General features: G+C 38.9%; 1 protein-coding gene across 7 annotated transcripts in view; it reads right to left on the bottom strand.

Moving 5' to 3' along the window:
* The window catches only part of atg5 (ATG5 autophagy related 5 homolog (S. cerevisiae)), a 79,330-nt gene extending 56,669 nt beyond the window's left edge, over positions 1-22,661 (bottom strand). For 3 of the 7 annotated variants that reach the window (XR_015095394.1, XR_015095395.1, XM_086078879.1), the window contains exons 1-7: positions 22,435-22,646; positions 21,743-21,926; positions 21,335-21,462; positions 20,758-20,836; positions 20,164-20,326; positions 18,268-18,362; positions 4,287-4,404 (exon numbers count right to left, since the gene is read on the bottom strand). Coding sequence is in view for 5 of the 7 variants with exons in the window: in XM_086078879.1 (XP_085935005.1) it covers positions 4,287-4,404; positions 18,268-18,362; positions 20,164-20,326; positions 20,758-20,836; positions 21,335-21,462; positions 21,743-21,850 (691 nt within the window). In the remaining 2 variants the exon portion in view is untranslated. Of the gene's footprint in view, positions 1-4,286; positions 4,405-18,267; positions 18,363-20,163; positions 20,327-20,757; positions 20,837-21,334; positions 21,463-21,742; positions 21,927-22,325; positions 22,415-22,434 lie in introns of those variants that run through there. The other 4 variants (XM_086078880.1, XM_086078882.1, XM_086078881.1 and 1 more) reach the window with 4 other exon arrangements.
* Between the last annotated feature and the right edge of the window lie 107 nt (positions 22,662-22,768).

Raw genomic sequence — 22,768 nt, 5'->3', positions numbered from 1 at the left:
CGGCCCGTGAGATGATCTTGTAAAGTTAAAAAATGAGTAATGTTGAACCAATTGATCCGACGGCCAAAATCGAAACATAAATTTGTAATTTCACAAACAATCCTCAGATCAGCAACGCAACTTGTACACAGAATTGACCTGGATGTCATTATTTTACACACAACCTAAAGTTATGGTTTGTTGGAAAAAAATATAATAATAATGAAAACATGAACCAACATAAATAGAATATAAACATGCTTAATATAACATACATTCAGCTACTGGTAACACAAACACGTATGACATTGATTAACGTCCTATAACTTCATTAACTGTGCCACACAATGCATTCTGGGAACAATATATATATATATATATATCTGGGAACAATATATATATATATATATATATATATACACACACACACACACACACACACAGGTAGATCTAACATGCCGGAAACTCATACGGGCAAAGTGTTGTCATGTTCCATTTGCATTTGTGTAATTTTTTGGAACAATATATTTACAGTTGAGTTGTATAACTGACAACAATTGTTTTTAAGTCCAATACCATGATTTTACCGGGCTAGCCCGTCTAGGTAAAACATTTTCCTCCATGTGGCCCCTGAGCTTATATGAGTTTGACACCCTTTTTCCTGCATTGAGCAGCTTTAAGTGGACCATCGCGAAAAAAATAGAATTGGTGTCTTTCTGAGGCTTTTTTTGGGTGAAAGCGCATGTGCATTCTAGATTATGTTACCCTTCACCTTACCCCAACCATCAAAAATGATTGCCTACCCCCAATGCTCACCCTAACCTCAACCATAACCCAATTCAAACCTAAACTTTAAAACCAAGTCTTGACCTTCAAAAAGAGGTCTTGAGTTGTGAGGACCGGCCGAAATGTCCTCACTTCACAAAAATGTCCTCAATCTGTTGGTTAAAGACGTATTTTGGTCCTCACAATGTAGTATGTACAAGTACACACACACACACACACATGCGAGTGGATGGAGCTGTACTCTACAAATGAGAAATGGGGAAAATGTCAGTGGGTCACACCCCATACCCATTCAAGACACACATGCACACACAGACTGACTAAGCATCAACATCACGGTAGTTGTTTTGATTAAGTCACAGGGTGCTTTTGTAGGAGGTGGCTATGTCTGGCTTTCCTCTGCTACTCACCCCCCCCCACACACACACAAAAAAAAAACCAAATCGACATGTTGTGCTGAAACCGATAGGAAAATGGCTTACAAGAGCCATCTCAAATGTGTCACGCGTGGGCAAAAGGTTGCACAAAAACGCACCTGGCGCACAAGTCAGACTTTTTCCTGTTGCATGCTGGGAACGGGCGTCAGGGAAGCCCCCTTGTTTTCCGCTTACAAACGCTGGACAGTTGTGGGCTTTGAAGTAAAATATTTTTTTTAGATTATTTTGAGTTGATTTGATGCATTCAACATTTTTAGTGGCTTTTTTTGGTTCCAAGTGTGACCCTGCTGATGTGCACTTCTTCCACTAACAAAACATGGCCATGAACTAGCCAAATTAGCGATTTGGTCGTAATATTACTAACTTTTCCGATCTCTTCAGCGACTACTTTAAAAAAAAAAAAAAAAAAAATGGTGAGTGAATTTAGTTTCCCACTAATATACAGACAATATAATAAGCATAATCATTTCCATATTATTTTGCCTACGAGATTAAAGGAGCCCAGTGAAAGGCGATCACAAAATCAATCACACTGACCACATGTGTAGTGTACACACTCTTATAACTGGGGGTGTGTTCAGAATGAAATGATTACATTTAAACTCCTAATAAATGGGAGAGCATTTAATTATTCCGCCTGTCACTACACGTCACTGACATTAATAGATGAACAAAGATTTTTATTTTTAAAGGATCAATTAAGTAAAATTTTATAATTTTTCATGACAGGAATCTATTATGGACAATGTTAGTGGCGGTAACAAAACAAAAAAAGGAAATTTCTATATCTGACCATTTGTTTTGAAACTTCAATCTATGGATGGTAATGCAAGTTAATGCTGTTAACAAAACGCAGGTTTCAGAACTTGTTTGGTTGTTAAAAAAAAAAAAGAATCCCAAAAGAAGAAAAAAAGAAATAAAATAGAGCAATATCATAGTGATTATAAATTTCTATAACGGAAGGAGGTGGTGATACATTCAAACTGGAACGGGAGATCTGAGTTTCTATTTGAAGGCCGTATCGCCCGACCTGAGTCAAACCTTGACGCCCAAGCCTCAGACACAACACACGCTTGCCTTTCATTTGATGTGCGAGAGATCACAGAGGGGCTGGGACCCCCACTTTTGGGGTCTGAACTGCGGAACAATAGCAGCGGCAAAGCCCACCGACGCCGCCAACACACGACCCGCTGGCTCTAATCCAAACACCACCATAATCCCCTCCACTATCTGCCAGACGAGGAGGAGGAGGAGGCCGCAAAAGAGCACTTTCACCTTGATCAGAAGAGTCGGAAACTTGATGTCAAAGACATGAAAGCAGGATGAAGACTAGACCCCAGGAAGAGACTACACCTGACTGACACCTTCAAAGAGCAACAGCAGCTCCTGGATCAGGAGAAACCAAGCTCTTTAACATCTGAACCACAAGGGAGGAAATGAGATGAATATCTGGATTATGTCCATTCATCTTCATTCTTAAACTTTACACACTGTCAGTCAGAGAGCCTTATTATTATTATTATTATTATAACAATGTTTATAGATTGATTTATGTTAAAATGTGTTAAAAGAATTAAATAAATACATAGGTGTTAGGAAAAAACAAATCTTACTTCTTAATATCTATATTTTAAGTTTTAATGAAAAATATTTTTATGTATTATTGTGTTTGTTTTTTATTCATGTACTGTTTCATTGTTTTTTTTTTTTAAGTGTTCTATAAATAGAGCTGAATAAAGTTATTTTATTAATACTGTCTTAACTACTTACAGCATTTTCATTAAAGTCATCCATACATTACAATACTGGAACCTACCTACTACATTACTGGTTTTATATTCACATTTAAAGTCATTTATTGTGGTTTACCTTGTAGCATCCAATGCAATAGTACTACTACTACTGAGACCAATATTATAAAAAATAAAAAAAATAAAAAAAACTTCGATTCACTGTATATAGTGTTTTTCAAATCCCTCAATAACATTTATTTAATTTGTGTATATATTTTTAATGATTTTAAAATGCAATTATTTTTATTACAGCATTTATTCCTTTTTTATTGAATTTTTTTGTATTTTTTATTTATTAAACACTAACAGTATGTCGGAGTACTACACAGACAATATAAAACATTAATTAATTAAAAAAAAAAAAGAAGAACATTTTAACATCGTCAGTTAAAATCGCATTTTATTATCTTTGCAAAGACAACATTTTTGTATTGGTTCTAATGAGTTATTTTTATTACGGCATTAGTAGTTTTCATTTATTAAACACTATGTCTGTTAATAATGACAATACATTTAAAAATGCATATTCATATTTGATGAAGCTAAGTAACCAAAATATTACAAACATTATGTCGGAGTACTACACTAACAAGATAAAACATTATTAATTAATACAAAAAAAATTAACATTTTAACAGCGTCAGTTAAAATTGCATATTATTATCTTTGCAAAGGCAACATTTTCGTATTGGATCTAATTAGTTTATGTCATAGAGTCAAAACAATTGTTTAAATGAATATATGTCCAATTTGATCATGAACACGCTTGACGGTGCAGAGTTATGACCTTTACCAACAGTAGGCCTACACACAAAGTCAGTAAAGTGGGCATGAAGGTGAGGACTGAAAGTGAATGAGGTAGTCAGGTAGGCAGACAGACCCTGAGTGTGTTTGCAGAGGTGGGCTTGCTCTGTCTCCAGCGAGCAGGTGAGTCTCCTGCGGGCCGTCTGTCTTGACGCCCCATTGTGTCCTTATCTACTTCCCCTCCTCTGTGTGTTTAGACTGCTGCTGCTTCCTCTCATCTTTATTTGGGCCACACACACCCGCCTCCACGTGGACGTTATGCATTTATTTACTATTTAAATGTGGGTCTACAAGAAGAGATGTAATGTAATTAAGAGTAAGACTACAGCACAGTAAGTTACAATAATAGTGGTTGGTTCCCACAGAGCAGTATGCACTGTTTGTATGTGTGTGATAAAGTAGCAGTGGTTTGAAGATGTATAATTACTGTAACATCTTCTCGACCATTTTGCGTTCCATGTTAGCATTAAGCTAGTGTGTTACATACCATGATCGGTCAATGCTGCAGGGTACATCTCTTTGAGCAGGTCGCCAAGGGTGTGAGTGTTGCCTTCGGGTGAAACGGGGCGAAAGAGTTTCTGGATGAAGGGCCTGTCGCTCATCGTCTGTGAAAAAGGAATGAATTAAGAAGGGTCAAGTTATGTAAGTGAATTTGTATTTGTTTGTACACAAACAGTAACTGGAGTGCATGCCCGTCCAAGTGTAAAAACAAAGCACCAGTAAATATTTTGCGATCTTATTTGCATAATTGCCCCACACAAGTTTCTTTACTCTTGGCAGCTAGACTGGGCGAACAGCCACCACTTTTACAAACGCCAAAAATGCTATTATGTCAAAGACAAAAAGGTATTTAGAGCTGCAGTGTTTGCAGAGATACATGCTCCTCAGTAAGCTGCAGTTACAATAGTCGTTTTTGGTGAAGATAAAGAATATATGCCTGTGAGTATTGTGATATTGACTCCATGCACGCTCCATTGGTTGCGTTCAAATAGCTATTGCTTAAAGGGTTATAACACCAGGACACAGATGTTACTAGTTAGCCTGTCTATGGTGTTTACCATTATTTGTTAGCATTGATCTAAATGGACATGCCTAAGGCAAATTTATGTGGCCGTTCTAAATATCTGCGTAATTCTCTTTATGTTAAGTTTGACAGTAAACTTCATCCAGGAGTGGCAAAAAAAAAATACAGTAGTTAAAAAAAATATTATTAAAAGTCGGGTCATTCACATCTCAAGGCATCTAGTGACTTTGTTTTAGTCAATTACGAGCTGCCTTGCATTAAAGCTCAGTCATGTGTTTTGCATATGCTCATTAATCAACATAAAGTCTGAGGTGACAGTTTTTTTTTTCCCCACAGCCACACCCACGTCCTGGATTGCACCTGTTCAGACGAAGACGATCCCACTGAGAATTCTGGCATGTATGCAAATGACTCATCCCACATTTGAGGTCGCAATAACTGGAAGGATGAAAGACGATGCGGGGAAAGTCCGATTGTGCTGATAAATGGAGGAGGGAGTTGATCGGAAGCGACGCACTGAGCCAACAGGGGCGTTTTTTTGCGACAGATGAGAGACGCAATGGAGATGCTGGGGTGTTGCGCAGATCTCCATCAGTCTGGAAATCATCAGGCGGGTTTCTTGGGCAGCGTGAGAACGCCACTGGCTCAGCCTCAAGGTTAAATGAATCATGATAATCATGTAGCGCTTATTGATTCTACTCTGAAAGGTTCAGAGTTCGGCAGCATTCTTTCCCTTTTCGCACACCAAAACTCTTTCCCTGTCACGGAAACTAAGAAATGAACCAGACAGCAACAATACAAAAACATGTTTGTAATATTTGGACACGCTCTCTTGTACCTGAAGTTATGCAGTGTGAAATTTGGACTGTTTAAGTTTAATATGATGCGATTGTTTAGTGAATGAATGACAGCAGGTGGATACACAAATGAATTGCACATTCTTTTATTTAGCAATTATTTTTATTACAGCATTTATTCCTTTTTTTAGTATTTTTTATTTATTTAACACTATTTCTCTTATTAATGACAATACATTTAAAAAGGCATATTCATATTTGACATAGATTATTTGTAGAAAAAATAAATGCATCCACAGCAGACTAGCAGTTAGCATGGCTGCCTCAAAGTAAAAAAAAAAAGTCCCGGGTCTGAATGTCAGTATTACATATCCTCTTTGCTAGGTACTCCAGCTCTTAAATGATTTTTCCGACTCCATCTAAATATTTTTCAAAAACATCTTCAAACAAATCCAGCAGCTTTTTCGAGATTTACTGTTTAATTTCACCTGATGGGAGGTCAGCTAGTCCAGACGTAAACTTTTTGTATACAGCACAAGACATGATTAAAAAGTCATCTTTACATCTTCTGTTCTCTATAAAACACTAGAAAGAGCTCCCAGTCTGAAGCAATGCCGTGTAACACCACAGTAAAGTGCAACCACAATAGAATGGACCTAAAATACTGTAATATGTAGGTAGGGAGGCGTACTGTATGCATAGCCTTTGAATTTAACATATGTACCGTAGTACGTAATGTGACTCACAATAACGTCAATAACAATATAGCGTGCTCAACTATTGTAAAGTAGCTGGGTGTATCTACAATGTTCTGTTTTTACACGTCCGTTTTAAGCAATGGACACAATGGCAAAGGTGCCTCAATTTCATATTGTCGCACATATTTGTCGGAAACAGACGATCTTGGAGTTAAAGGGGGCTTTCTCTGGTGACGGTCCAAATCAAATCAAATGTATAAACAAAACTCCAATTGTGCCTAAATTTGTCACAAAGATACACCTAATGTGGCTTGCCTCATCTGAGAATGTAAAAAACAAAGCCTAAAAACATCAAATGGAGCAAAACTGGCAGTTGACGACAACTTTAATAATGACTTTGACAACCTAGCAGCCTCTACTGAAAACAAAAAACACTGCACTTTAAAAATTACAATTCAAAGCATTTTGCCACTTGCTGTCAACTGAAGATGACATCACAGTTGCTGAGGGCTCAGGCGACAACCAATCACAGCTCACCTGTTTTCTGAAGCTAAGCTGTGATTGGTTGTTACTTGAGACCTGAGCAACATTGATGTCATCTTCAAACGACAGCAAGTGACAAAATGGCCGCCTCGAGATGAATACAAACGGCTGGATTTTGCTGCTTAACTCATATTCCACTGATACAATATTAACGAGAATGCCATATTTAGACTAGTGGGGCTGTATAGGACATATTATTGTCCAAAAAAATTGGGGTTGACTTCCACTTTAATTAAGAGTTAAAATTGATGTTTTTACCAGCAGCCTGTGTGGTCACATGCTAACCTACTTGGAGGCTTGCAGGGGGTCTCAGACCATTTGAGTTTGTCCGCACCATATTCAACTATAAATGTGAGGTTGAATGATTGTTTGTCTTTAAGTGCCTTGCAATTGGCTGGCGAGTGTGACTCTTCCAAGTTGTACTCATCCGATCACCTGAAGTAACCTCCTGTTACCCGCATCCCGAATGAGGACAAACATTATAGAAAATTGATTGATGGATGGACAGTTTAGTTTAGACACACTAATCTATCCCTCCCAGCTGATTGATGATGTCGTCCCGTCTTGGTCCAGTTACGCTAATGAATAAGAGCCGCTGCTGTGTCATGTGATGGAGATTTTGGCCAGAGCTAGATGAGCTAGTCTTCGATCTTCACACGTCGCGGCATTGACTTGATCGCACCTTGTCGACATCCAAGCTGAGGTGTCAAACAAGAGCCGGGGCGACACACGATAGGCTCTAATCATGAGAGACGTGAAAAGGAAACCAGTGTGCAGCGGGATCGAATGGCCGGCGTGCGGTAACTACACACCGCCGAGCAGTCGGGCGAAGGTGGCGAAGTTAGTGTGAAAGGCGTCGAAGCCAACGTTCATGTTACACAGAAAGATTGAGTCATCCACGGCAGTGGCAGGCCGCGCATTTGGTAGCTGGGACTTAACAGACTTAATTCACATCAATTTAAAGATGACTTGACCTTTTAATATCACATCACAGTTATAGAAAACCATCAATACTATTAACTCATTCACTGCCATTGACGCCTATAGACATAAAAAATTCATTTGAACTATTTCTATTATTTTAACATTTTTTTCCCACTTTTGTTAAGAGTATGAAAACCTAGAATTTTTTGATTGCACATTTATAATTGTTTTAATTAATTGTAAGTTAACTAGTGAAGTCATGCGATTAACTACAATTAAAAAAGTTAATCACCTGACGCCCCTAATTTTTTATATTTTTTTTAATCGTGAGTTTACTAGTGAAGTCATGCGATTAATTACAATAAAAAAACAGCCAAGTCGTCACCGTCACAGCCAAGTCACCCTCGTCACAGCCAAGCCGTCACAGCCAAGTCGTCCTCGTCACAGCCACAGCAAGTCAAGGCAAACCAGGTCCTGTCACGTCATGCTTATTCCAGTCATGGCGCCCAGTCTACTTGTCCCGTCCAGTCATGGCGACCAGTCTACCCACCTCCCATCCAGTCATGGACAGCTCACCTTTCTCCCTATAGTTAATAAAAGTACCACGCATTGTACTTGATTCCCGTTTCTCTGCATTTGGGTCCACCATCCCTCATCCACTCACTTTCCATCATGACACACAGATACTGTTTTTGCTAGTTTTGCTCTGACCAATCAGATGAGCCGATGTCATTGAGGACAAACAACTCAACAAATTTAAAATTTGGTCGCTAAATTGGCTAATAATGCTGATTCTAAAGTCCCTGGGCAGATTAAACTGGCACAGTAACAGCATTCTGATTGGACAAAAAACACCCACATGTACTGGAAGCAGCGCAGCCAAGAGAAACGCTACAAAATAGAGAGAACAGACTGTTGGGAATTAATTGTTAGAATTTCATGGGACATATATTCTAATTTAGGTTATTAATGTAGGTCAGTGCTTCTGATAGTGTTGATGCTAGTAGGCAAGACCTTGCTGTCCCTGACCGCCACCACTGCATCCACAGCAATCCGGGCTTTGGTGAGGCAGGGAGAGTGCGTTAAGTGACAGCGACTTGGATGCATTTTTAAAATTTGGCGGCCCATTAATTATGGAAGCCAGGGCTATTGTTTCCCGAGGTGATGAAGACACTTTCTTTTGAGCCGCGCTGACACCTTAGCCGGCAGGGCAAACCATGGCGACACCAGCGCGGCGGCCTCGCTCTCACTCGGTGAAAAGAGCAGCGCAACTTAACACGTCGCTTAATTGGTGGCGAAGGGGATTCAATCCGCCTAAGTGATGGCCAAATAATGGGGGTGGGGGAACGGCGCTGTCAATCAATAGTTGTTTCCACTGAACTCTGAGCCCGCCGTCCATTTGCGAATTAAAATTCCACCCACTTTTGGTTCCTTGTTACGGAACTTGAAATAGTCTCACGTGGGACAAGAGACGCCATTGTTTACTTGATCTGATGATCACACGGTCACCTCATAAGCAAGACAAAGACTTGCTTCTGGATGTTTCATATATTGAGGTTAACAATTTAAGCAGTTATTGGAAGGTTTTATCATCTTTGCCGTATCGCAGTTCATATTTTGTGGTTTCACTGTATCGGTGATTTTAACTCATTCACTGCCATTGACGGTTATAGACGTCAAAAATGTATTTGAACTATTTCTATTAGTTTAACTTTTTTTTTCCACAAGATTATGAAAACCTAGAATTTTTTTTATTGTACATTTAGAACAGATATAACATTTTTGATTAATCATGAGTTAACTCGAAAAGTCATGCAACTAATTACGATTTTAATCCCCCAACGCTCCTCATTTTTAATTGTAATTAATCACATGACTTCAATAGTTAACTCACGATTAATCATAAATTTGATATCTGTTCTAAATGTACAATTAAAAAAATACTAGGTTTTCATACTGTTGTTAACAAAAGTGGAAACAATTTTAAACTAATAAAAATAGTTCAAATTAATTTTTGATGTCAATAGCCGTCAATGGCAGTGAATGAGTTAATATCGCAAATTTTTTGCTTTATCATAAGATTTTGTAGTGATTTTTCCGCATGGACTATGTGGTAGCAGAGAGCACGCAAAAGATAGAATGTTCAAAATTTGGGATCATTTCACACAAACTAAACTGCAGTGTGTATACAGCAATGCAGAACCGTCTTATGCAACTGCACGTACACGCTAAAGTAAACATCGCTCGCTAATTTAAAGAATTGCAATGGCTTCAAATATATAAGTATAAAGTATAAACACAGCCACTAGTGTACTATCAATCGCATTGTCAACCAAACAGTAAGAAAACAAACACGCAATAAGCACATTCATTCATGAGCTGCCATTGGCCACAACTTAGGCTGAGTAACGCAACACACAGACTGGCTAACAGTTAGCCACTTTCAACCAGTGATATATTCTCAGCCAATGACAGCCGTTGACTCGCACATTACTCAACAGGGCCCCAAAAGAAAATTCAAAGTCACAGATACTACAGTACACAATGTGAGCATGGTGACCCCAGGTAGACCAAAATAACCTCACATGCATATTCTGTATTGGCATCATACATCAAGCCTTAAATAAAGGGGAAGTCAACCGAACATTTTTTTTTTTTTTTTTACAATAATATGTTCTATGCAGCCCCACTGGTTTAAATATGGTATTCTGGCCATAAGCAACTGTGATGTCATCTTCAGTTGACAGCAAGTGGCAAAATGGTCGCCCCCTGAGATGGATAAAAATGGCTGGATTTTGTTTCATAACTCTTATTCCACAAATGTAATATTAACCAGAATGTCATGTTTAGACTAGTGAGGTTACATATAACATATTATTGTCAAGAACTGTTTAAGGTTGACTTCCCCCTTTAAAAGCACTTTTCCTCTTCTGCTCGTCTTTGTCGTTCTTAAATGTGAGAAAATAAGAACAGGTGCTAAGGAAGTTTAAATTTGTTTAAAAGCACATGGATGGAGTTGTTTGTGTCTCTACCTTGCATTTTTTTCACATATCGTGGGTCTAGAATGCGTCCCCCAGGATAAACGGGGCTTTACTGTATATACAATTACAAACAAAAGTCGTGTGTCATTCAGGTTAGGTTGCATTCGGCGTCTGCTTGAACAGATGCCAGTAGACTGATAATGATCTGTAATGTGGATGAAGGAGTGAATACAACACAGCAGAAACATGGAATTAATTATGTCGAAACCCAAAATAACCTAGTCTTGTGTTCCTGTTAGCGGCCAGGCGGATTGCAACATGTCTACATCGTTCATTGACGGTCACGGCTGTGCTAAGAGATCTTTACAGTAAAGACCCGCGTGACGTTCTCATCACAAGTTGCCTTTGGCATCTTCACACACGAGAGCGTGTGGAGCATTCCCGTGTGTTGTAATTGTCTGCGTAGTCACCCCACCGCCCCCATCTTCGTCTCAGCTAGCTATTACAAGATATCTGGAAGGCAATAAACATGCATTCTTCCAAGAAGGCAGCTTCGAGAGAGAGAGAGAGAGAGAGCACCGGGTGAGTTGGTTAGGGGTCGATGCGGTGATTAAATGCTGAGTCACAGATCGGGAACTTGGGAGGCGTACCTGTTTGCCATACTTTGATAATATGGCAAAACGACCATTAACAAGAAACATTCTCATTAGGAAAGTTATTCGTATGAACGAGACAGCTTCTCATGAACTCATTTGCTCCCAAAAACATAAAAAATACGTTCTATTTTAAATATTACCATGCTCCCAAAGACATATTTATACTTTTTTATTATGTTTTTTTTTTATGCTAGAGAATACAGAAGGCTTTGATGCAGCCTCTGAACGGAAGAAAATGCATGAAGCAATGGTAGTTATTACAAAAACGGCCAGCAGGTGGCAGCCAAGTATAAGAGATCAAGCAGGGCCATGTTGCAACAAGCTGTTTCCCCCACTGTTTAAAACAGATTTGTGAATAATGATGAAATGTAGCTATATTCTAATGCTAATTGCTGAAAAAACAGAAACAGATAAAAATATACTTTTTTTCTTGATAAAAGAGATCTTTCTTTTGGTAGGTTCCATGTTGATGAGAAATGTTCCCGTCCAAATGAGTAACATATTTCACTCCTCCTTATTAAATTAAATGTTTCATATGAACTCGCCAGGTAACATGCATGTGCCCACTGACGTTTCTCTCAGCTTTTAATGACAGCTAGCAAAGTAAAATGACACGACCGGTATTTGTTCCAATCAACGGCTTAAGACATAAGGTTTTCCTTTTTAGAAAGATAGCATCACATCAGAGGCAGCACAGAGTGTAAAATAGTGGATAATATATTTGCCTCAAAGTAAAAGGGCTTCGGGTTCGAGTCTGGGCTCAGGCTGTGTCAGCAGGTGTGAATGCTTGTTACCTACTAACATAATGAGGACAAGCACTATAGAAAATGGATGGATAAACCCTATCAGCAAGTTAAGGGGGCTCAAAAGAAAGCTTTCTTGTAATAAAGTTCGGTCTATCAAAGAGTAAATATTTTATCGACGATAAAATGTGAGATGAATGCTAAAACAACAGGCATCCATTGGCAGCTGAAGTAACAGGACAGAAACAAAACGAGATTTATCAGCGTCCGCAAGGCAGACGCTCACTCGACATAATGAAAAGTGTACATGACGGCCGCGAGGCGTCTTTGTCGCCACGGCGGCTGCAGGCCAGACGGAAATGAGCCCTCTGTTATTTGGACTCGGCGTTGTCATTAATTCTGTCTGCATCAAACGCAGCACATGTTATTTACACTAAAGACCACAATCTGCCTTTGAACGACGCCAAGCATGTGTTTGCCTGTGTGTGCGTGCGCGCGCGCGAGAGAGAAACATGTCTGCTCTAAAAAGTCATGTGGTGGTGACTTCTGAGGGCCAGACAGCTTTGTACTTGAATTTCTGTTGTCTTCTTGCATCCATGTTCACTTTCTCCACGCTCGCGTCGTGTCACGACACGTCCGCCGAGCTAAACATCGGATTTTCATTTCCCCGATGCGCGAGAACCGCTAGCGTTTGCACGGAAACATGTGAATGGATTGATTGAACGTCTGCCAGCCAGGAGGACTGGCAGTGCTTGTTCGCAATGGGAATTGTAAATATTTAGCGTTTGTCTCCAGATAACTGTCACATTATTTCCATTAGCTCCATTAACTGTTCACATTTTTAAGTCAAATCTGCACATATTGACGTTCGCAATCGGGTCGACTGTCCACTATTAAAGCTGCTCTCTGAAACTATTTGGCCATAAATAGCCTTTTTATTTGACCATTTATGACTGAAACATCTAATTAGTAGATTAACACCTTAGCTGTTCACAATGGGTACTCTTGCAAGCCTCTGGCCAAATGTTTTCAGGCAGAATTCGGGTTCGAATTTCCCGCCCTCTGTCTGCGTATGTAACATTATGTGCGCTTCATGTGTGTGAAGCAGGGAAAATGCAGTTCCATTTTTTGGCCACAGGTGGCAGAAGCGATTCAATATTCAATTTTCTGCATCCAGTAGCTTTTAAGTATTTGTCTTAAGATATATAATTTTATGCAAATTTAGAAGAGGTGTGATTGAGATCCGAGTATATCCGACTACCATAAATTTCAAACTAAGCCACGACTTTCCCCTCCAGATTTTCCAAACACGAGGAGCATCACATTACCATCTATTCTTAGCTTCACTTTTATGCATTAAAATCGCGTTATTGCTCATTAATTTTTTTGATGAGCTCCACATGGAAGTGTTAACTGTTGTGTTATCCAGCCTTAATCATCAATTAAGTACTTGAAGGATAGAATCACATGAGTTATAACACAAAGGAACGATGGTCAGCTTCAATCTGGGTGCAACATGGAGGACAACATAAGACGTTCAGAGTCATGATAATGATACGATAAATCGTGTTATAAATATTTTCATTTGAATGTAAACATTCGGATTACAGCGTCAAATTCAAGGCCCGTGTCATAGAGCCTGACCAATATGGCATTTTCATTTTTTTTTTTAAGGCTGATGCCAATTCTGATATTTGGCAGAATAAAATTATGTTAACCGATTAATTGGCCGGTGGACTGAAAAAAATATATATATAATGAATAAAACAAAAAGTTAGCCCCAGACACTTAAGTTGTTGCAAGAATCAGCAAAAACATTAAAAAAAAAAAATTTTTTAATTCCCCTGATTTCTGCCGATTTTAAAAACAGCTAATACTGGCCAGAATCATGACTGGCAAGATGATTAGGGGGAAAAAAACAAATTCAACTCCAAACAGCTTCTCCCGGGCTCTTCAGTCGGACCCAGAGCAACAATAAATGCCATTATGTTTTATGACATAATAATTCCAAACTGTTACTGCTACACTTGTCTACATCTTTCCTTTCCTAAAAAGCAGACAAACTACTGATGTTGCACTTTCCCAAAAATAAACCATATAAGCTGCTTATGATTCCTTTTAAATTACATTTACTTTGTTTGACTTACGAGTGGCCCAACTTAAGTTGTTCCAGTCACGAGCCGTCCGCTTCAGCGAGTTTAAGGCACACCGCTGCTCAAGGTGAAAATTGATATACAACAAATGGTAGTTCGAAAAGCTCCAAAAATTACGAGCTTGAACATGAAACAAATGATTCTTGAAAGTCAATCTCACTAAACACCTTTCCCGTAATGAAAACGAGTTCAAGATCTGTGGTCTGAAAGGATCGAATGAATATTTCCAGCGAACATCTTGCTCACAATCTTGGACTTTGTGTTCCGCTGGGTGTAAATATTTAGCATCTCGTTTCCAAAACAACGGAAAGTTTGGAGTCACGCGCCGAGAAGTCCTGGCCGGCAGGTTTTTTTTATGGCGACGACAAGTGCACTGTCTGAGTGGGCGTGTCGCGGGGGCTTTAAAGGGCCAAGTTTTACTGCCGCACACAAGAATGTTTGTCTAAAGTGCATTAAGAGGCTTTATGGCACACGAGATGAGAGAATAAAGACGAGAGGCAGCGGAGCCGTCGTGACACGCCGGATGATCAATCATGGCAAACAACAAAGCATCACATCTGCATCCCTCGCTGACAGGATTTTGAGCCAGTGGTCCGACAATGAGAGTGAGGGGCTTTTCCCAACACCGCAAACGTCCTGAGAGTCAAAGCGCAGCTTGTTTTTCAAGACAAATCTGTTCCACATTCTCGCTCGGATTCATCGTGACTCTTTAGTGACCGCTGGGCATCAAAAGGATTTATGGTTTTATTCACAAATGTGGGAGTTGTCGACTTCCACGCAACACGAGCCGTTGCCCCCGTCGTCTGAAAAAGCTCAAACGCCTGTCAAATAAATGAATATGGAAAATATGCTTGTTGTAAGTCTACCAAGGTCTTTTTTTGAATGTGAAAATTACTGAGATTTTTAACATCGATTGAGCCTTACAATAAGAAATATTATTTGATTGGTGTGCGCAGAATAGTGTGCAGGCATAAGGAGGCCCCTAAAAAGGTTTATAATTGCGGATAGATGCAACAAAATGGTGGCAAAGCACTACTTTTGTCTAAATAAAGCTTCTCAACTCACTTCAACATGGTTCCCTGACAACAAATTGCTATAAGCTGGCAGCAGAATACTTTTGTCTAAACAAAGGACCTCAACATACTTCAACATGGTTCCTTGGCACCATGATGGCAGCAAAGTACAACTTTTGTCTAAATGAAGGTCCTCAACTCACTTCAACATAGTTCCTGATACCAAGTTGTCACAAGAAGATGGTAGCAAAGTGCTACTTTTGTCTAAATTAAAGTCCTCAACTCACTTCAGCATAGTTCCTAAAACCAAGTAGCAAAGAAGGGCTGGGTTTAAAAAAATAAAATCGAATAATCGATATTGAATCGATGTTCTTTTTCGAGCCTGATATGGATTCATAAAACCGTGAATGAATTTAAAATCTCCTTTTTCCATAAATTTATAAGAATTTTCTTACATTTACGAAATACCTAAATTATAGTATTTTAAGACTATTCAGAATATTTTATTAATATTTACAATTATTGAATTAGAATTCTGAAAATATGTTCATCTTATCCTTGCTGATGTCAATGTTTGTGTAACATTTAAGTGATTATACCACTAATTCATTTAACCAGTTATTTCCTCCACAAAATGTTGTTTGTGGAGTTTTTATCATGTCTTTGATATTTAAGATGATTTGATGTTCCATGAGTAATCAATATTGGATTGAAGTCTATCGAATTGAATCGGAAAAAAATCTAAATTGAATCGAACTCTTGTGAATCAAAACCTAATTGATTGAGGAAATTACAATCGATACCCAGCCCTACTTTTGTCTAAATGAAGGTCCTCAACTCACTTCAACATAGTCCCCTGACACCAAGATGCCGAAAATCACTAATTTTGTCAAAATGAAGCTTCTCAACTTACTCCAACATAGCTACAGTACCTGACAACAAGTTGGCAAAAACAAAGCTCCTCAAAACACGATAATTATGTTGGAACAAAAGGTGCAGAAAAATGTAGGCAATGCACTACTTTTGTCTAAATGAAGCTTCTCAACTCACTTCAACAGTTTCCTGGCGCCAAGATGCCAAAAGTAATACTTTTATTGCATTAGTGTTTTTAGGCTAGCTATGTTTCCTTGTTTTACGATTTAAAGTCAAATTTTCATTTCTACAAGGCAAATAATTCTGATTAAATCAACTAATACATGACTTTCTTCCCTCGGTTATTCAGCCCAGTTTTTTTTTTTTTTTTTTCCGGTTTAATGTTTTCCAGCCGGGGGTCAGCTGCTCATTCGTCATCTCGGTTTTCTTTTTCTCCAGTCAGGGGACTTTTCACCTGAGTCAGGAGCAAAGTGCGGATGAGGAGGCGGCAGCGGAGAGGCGACCTGAGGCAGCTTGTCCACTTACGCCTCCTGATCAAGCGCTCAGTCCCGCACCCTTTCCTGTCATCACAAAAACGGCGATGACGTCATCTGTTTGGTGTACAGATGAAGATCTTGGACTGGATGGAAACTGTGATGCAAGGCGAGTGGGTGAGGGAGGGAAACGTTGATAAGTGCGCCACGTGTAATGATCTGGCCATCATTTACAAAAAAACGGGGGATTTGCCTTGACATAGGGACAAAATAAACATACTGACTTTACATTTGACAATTAGGTACCACAACCCCGCGGGTGCAATGATTAACAGTAGTATAAATGTATCATGCTACGAATGTTTTTTCTACTACTAATGGCACATTTGGCCTACAAATGTGCAATTAAACCTTATTCCCAAACTACTCTGCTGCATTCGAAAAACTGCTAGACTAAACTAGTAGGTATATGTCAAACACTAGTAGCTGAGCAGCAACAAAATTCCTCCTAGTTTTACCTCCATGCAAACCTTCTGGGTCCAATTTAAAATCAAGAGAGTTGCGTAAGGAATTCCTGCTCCGCAAATTTACAGTTTCCAAAGAGGCTCCAAATGGAAGCTCCTTATCTAATAGTAATGTCACATAATTCTCTGAAACTGGCGAGTGTTTTTTCAAGGTGGTGTTGGGGTTTTTACAACACCGTCCGAAACAAAGAGGCTGTGTATGTCGCTGTCAGGGAAAGGCCCGCCAAGCTTGCACAAGCAGGTGAGGCTTTGTGTGCAAAAACTTGCACCTGAAACATGTGCTGTTTTTGTGTAAAGCAACCTGGAAAAAGCAGCAATCTCGTTTGGTCTGAGTAAAAGTAAATTCCCCAATGAAGCAATGCACTACAAATAGGTTCTTACTCAGCCCTCTGACGCCATCTAGAGCAGTGAGTCCCAACCACAATTTTTATTTGAATTTTGTTAACATTTAATACTTTTTATTGGATTTTTTTTCATAAACAAAAGAAGTTGATAGTAAATTAGTCACATGGTTATTCATTTAAAATTGTAAAAAAAAAAAGAAAAGAAAAGAAAAAGGAATGTTTAATTAAAAAGGTTGACATTTTAAATATCACACAATATTTATTTTTCTTTTTCTTTAAATGTTTTAACTTCTTGATATACAGCATACTTAATTCCTTATAGGAGGGCCCAACGTTATAAAGGTTTTTTTTGCGTCCGATGCCGATATTTGACAGAATAAACGTCCAATAACTGATTAAAGAGACAATAAAAATATATATATAAAATGAATAAAACAACTTACCTTTTTGTTCCCTTAACATAACAATATGAACATTTGATTGATTTTTTTTTTTTTGGGGGGGGGGTCAATTTTTCAATGGGGAACATTTGAATGAATCGTTTTTTGCTTGATGTTGTAGTGATGCCAATGTAAAAAAAAAAAAAAGAAGAAAGAACACATTTTAAAATTACAATTAATTACCGCTTAAAACGGTCAGGTCTTAGCTTTTAGCATGTTTCATTAACACAAGGTGAAGTGCCCCCCTCTTCCTCCCATTTTTCTTTATGTGCTAGTACTGACCTGGTATATTCTGAAGGGGATGTATCGGAATCCTGCTTCCTCAGTGGGATACTCCATCAGTTTTCTGTTCATGGCCCAAAACTGCTCAAACTTATCTGCAGCAATAAAAACACAAGCACACCTGTCACTTCATATCCAACAAACATTTGAAATGAAACACCATATCTACAAATAACAGATTGAAATTCATTTAAAAATGCACGTGGAAAACAGCATTTCTTTGTTCAAATCCTCTGAGAGCTCCTTGCCATGAGGTCCAATACCAAACTTGCAGTGACCAGTATGAGGATTTGAGCATGACTGAACCCAATCTAGATGACAATGAAAAGGGAAAATGGATAATTGGGCCGACCGGTAATTTGGTCATTTAACATAGGTTAATGCTCATTTTTTTGCCAGTAATTTACACATTCATGGTTGTGTGTGCATTTATTTTGAGGGGACAGTCATTTTTTGTTATACAAGCTGTACACTGACTTATTTTTTCTGTGTTATCCCATGAAAGAAAAGACTTAAATCATTGAGACAAATGTGAAGAGTGTGTACTTCACTTCTGTGAGACACTGAAAATAGAGGCAAAAAAAAAATATCATTTTTTAATGATATAAGTATTGCAACCTTTAATGATACCTTTATTGGAAGTTTTAACTAATACTTTTTTTTTTATCTTATTCAGGCTTTCAGACAAAGTTGCTTTTACCTTCCACACAAATCAATCTGCTCATTCAGATGTGATGCTATGACGCTAACTCATTTAACATTAGACAATAAAGTTTATTGGCATTTCTAAGAGTTTTTGGTGATGACTTCAAAGATTAGGCGGTGCCATTTTAAAGGATAATTAAGGCCTTCATTTTGTTAAATCACAATTCAGATGCTCTGTTTTTACATATTACAGCAGTTAATTTCCTACTGTAATTCATGTTTTGTCTTACATTACACAGTGAAGCGCTGAAAGGCTTTTTGCCTGCTCCTTTCCATCACGAGCCCCTTTCACACTCCACACTCGCTTCTGCCGCCCGGTTGTATAGAAAGCAATTGTTGCTCTCCAACTTTTTTTGAGTCACTTGAAATCGTGCAATTGTCACTACAGGAGATTGCTGTGGCAGAATATTTGTTGGTTTCAGCTTCCCACTATCCCTTTACACACAGGTGGCGGTACACTTTTGTTATGCCTCTGATACTAACTACATCAAAAGCCAGCAAATTTGAGGGACCACTTCAACTCCCCCATTACATTACAAATGAATCAATGACTATCATAATCAATGTATATGACGGATGCGTATAGTAAGAATCGATGGGGACGGGTTACTAATAAGCCATGGCTTCTACCAGTCAGCCCTTCTTTCGGATGTCAATGTTACAAATGGTATTATGTGATCGATGTAACCTGTAATAATGTGTCCGAAAGGAAAAAATGAATAAAACAAACAAAACAAATTAAGAAAAAAGACTGAATCTACTACTTTTTCTTCCCTGTATATCCTGGTTCTACTATTCTACTGGCAGGAAATATGTGTGAAAGTGGACTACAGTTGAACATCAAACACTTGAGTTGATCAAGGTGACTTGACGCCCCCCCCCCCCAAACGTCATCCAAATTTTTGTTTTCAAACAGACGTTGCAGCACCCACGTCTCACCGTGCCCTCTGTGTACCCCCGAGATCACAAGCTTCCGACCCATCGGCGCACCCTCCCTTTTCCTCTTACACCATCAACATCACATCACACCGCAGCCGGCGGGAAGTGAACGTGTTGGAGCAGGTCAGAAGGAAAAAGAAGAAGGGGAAGGTGTTTGGGTGTTATCAAGAGTGTGGACAACGTGTGTTAATGAGTTAATGCGTGACCCTCTGATGGTTTGCTACTTCCCTGACAGCTGCTTTGAAACCTCACCGTTCTGCAGACCCATCCACAGTTGCTTGTGGTCCTTCTTCTGCATGTCGTTGACGACTTGGCTCTTGTGCTTGAGCGCGTCCGCCTCTTTAATGCTGGACATGAAGTGGGCTTCCACCACCAAGCTCGACAAGCAGTGGAGCAGGTCCTGGTCTGGAAAGTTCTGAGAAAACAAAAATATGTATTGGTTAGCTACACACGCATTTTCCTAACAATAAATAATTTAAGCAATTATATATCTTTAAACCTGCACTTTATTTTTTTTATTTGGGAAGTAAATCCATTAATCAGAGGATTTATTGATAGCAGTTTGCAGAAATTTGTTAATTTTCCTTTTACAGATCATTAAAGCTGCTTATGTACTTTTTTTTGTTGCATTTTGTTACCAAAGTGAACCAAAAAAACTGTGCATTTTGGCATGAAACATTTCATCGTAAGTGATACAGTAATCATCTAATTAGAAATGCATGAAGTTGTAGACAATTATATTACAGCAACCACATAATCAGAGCTATGCCGACAGTGATATTCTGGTCACTTCAATGGGTGACTTAAGAGATCAAATAAAAATGAAAAGGAGAGTAGAGCTGTTACCTTAAAGTGCACAGTGATGCTCCACGGCAGGATAGAATTGGAAGCGTGGAGGTCAAACAGAACACCGATTGGATAGTGCCTGACATCAGGAACAACATAATACATTTCTGTTCATTTAGGACAAATAGATACCAATATTGATATTTACTAAGTGATTTGTATTTACTCGAACTTTATTTACGAGGTTGTGATTGACTCTAAAAGTTGTGTGTGGCCACACTGACACCCTGTGGAAAATATTGATAATGCATCTACCTAGACTTCAGTTCAGCTCCTCAGCGTTTTCTTTGGATTTTTGTAGTGCAACATGAACTGATATGAAGTGGTTTGAAAGTGGTTTTATTTATTTGTTTGTTTGTTTGTTTGTTTTACAATCAGACAAATTAATTAGTTAGTTATATAATAAGCTCATTGAAAATAAATACATTTCAATCAACCACCTCAGGAAAAATGTCTGAATTAATGCAACAAATATTACAGGACTTTTCATAATGTAAAAGCACAACTGGCCGGAATAAAGACGACGAGACCCGTCGACCAAATTTGCCAGTGCGCTTTATGTATTTGGTTCCCTCACCATTTGAGCGGCGTCCCTTCGTATTCAAACCACATCTCCCCCGCATCTTCAGCCCTCATCACTTTCAGGAAGTGCTTCTTCACCTTGTCGGTGACCAGCGTCAGGTAGCTCACCCTGGGCAACAACAGCTGTGGGAAAACAAGAGCCTCACTGTCATTGACTTATACACAGTACATGGGACATGACAATATCTCACGGTTATTTACTTATCACTGGTGGTTCTGGAACCTATCACCTGTGATAAATATTGGATAGGGACAGAAGCTTGCCACAAATAAGCAAAAATCCATAAATAATGTTTCCTGCACATGCGTGAAGGGAACATTCATTGCGTGAAGCACCACCTCTGGCAGTTGGGAGGGACAAAATAGAACTGACATGAGGTTGAGTGAAAAGTGTATGACCTACATAATAAGGCTCTGCCTCCCTCTCCGTCACCTCATCCTGGTTGAGAGTGAAACAGGCGGGTATCCGACCAAACCAGACGTCTCTTAGCACGTCTTTGTCATCTGCCATGCTGCTGCCTCTCACAGTAGCTCATAAAGACTTGACGCCTCTCAAGTCCGAGCTGCAAGTCCAGAAGCGCAGATTCCTGTCGTACCAGAAAAGCACATTTGTCATTATTTGAGCAGTTGCACTTCACCAGTTCTAAAGTCACATTAGGGTGAGCTGGAGCTAGCCAGACTAAGCTATACCCTTGATTGGCCGCACTTTTTTGCAATTGCATATATAGACAAACACGTACTTACATCCCACCTGTAGACAATTTAGTCAACAATGACGCTAACTTGAATGTTTTTAAAAGGTGGGAGGAAAAACCCACGGAAGATGGGAGAAAATGCAAAATTCTAACCTCGACCTAAATTCTAACAGAATAGCATAGAAAGTTAAATATGGCATAGAAAGTTAAATAACCAAGTACACGCAAACAATACATTCCAAGTATTCAAAATACATTAATATAAACATCAAAAGAGAATAAGCAACATGCTTCAAAAAGCAGTCTTCGGCGAAGGTATTACTTCTACTTAAACGTCAAATGATCCACAATAAAAGAACTGCGTGGAGAGAGAAACTGACGTTAGCACTAGCTAGCATACCTAGTGGAAAAGCAACGCGGAAGTGTCTTCCAATAACGATTACGCGTCACTGGCTTGGCTTTCTAGTTTGTCACGGGCATGTTGCGAGAGTGTGTAAGTGGATAAAAGCCTACGTTGCCTGTGATCAAGTGTCAAGGAAGAATAGAGACGTGTTTGAACGATGTTGTCATTCCCAGCTGACTGACAACAGCCGAAGAAGAGCACTTTAATAACAGCGACCCCTGGAGACTGCTTGTATAATGACGAAGGCGTCACAATGTTTTTATTTAATAAAAAAATATATATATATTTTGATACTATGGAAAGGGGGCGTCACTTTTATAACGTAATAAAT

This window comes from Leptonotus elevatus, chromosome 6 (assembly GCF_054856555.1).
Source record: "Leptonotus elevatus isolate MCC_2025b chromosome 6, RoL_Lele_1.0, whole genome shotgun sequence".
In the NCBI taxonomy this organism is placed as follows: Eukaryota; Metazoa; Chordata; class Actinopteri; order Syngnathiformes; family Syngnathidae; genus Leptonotus; species Leptonotus elevatus.
Note: the sequence above shows the minus strand (reverse complement) of the source record. Positions and strands in the feature narration are given on the sequence as shown.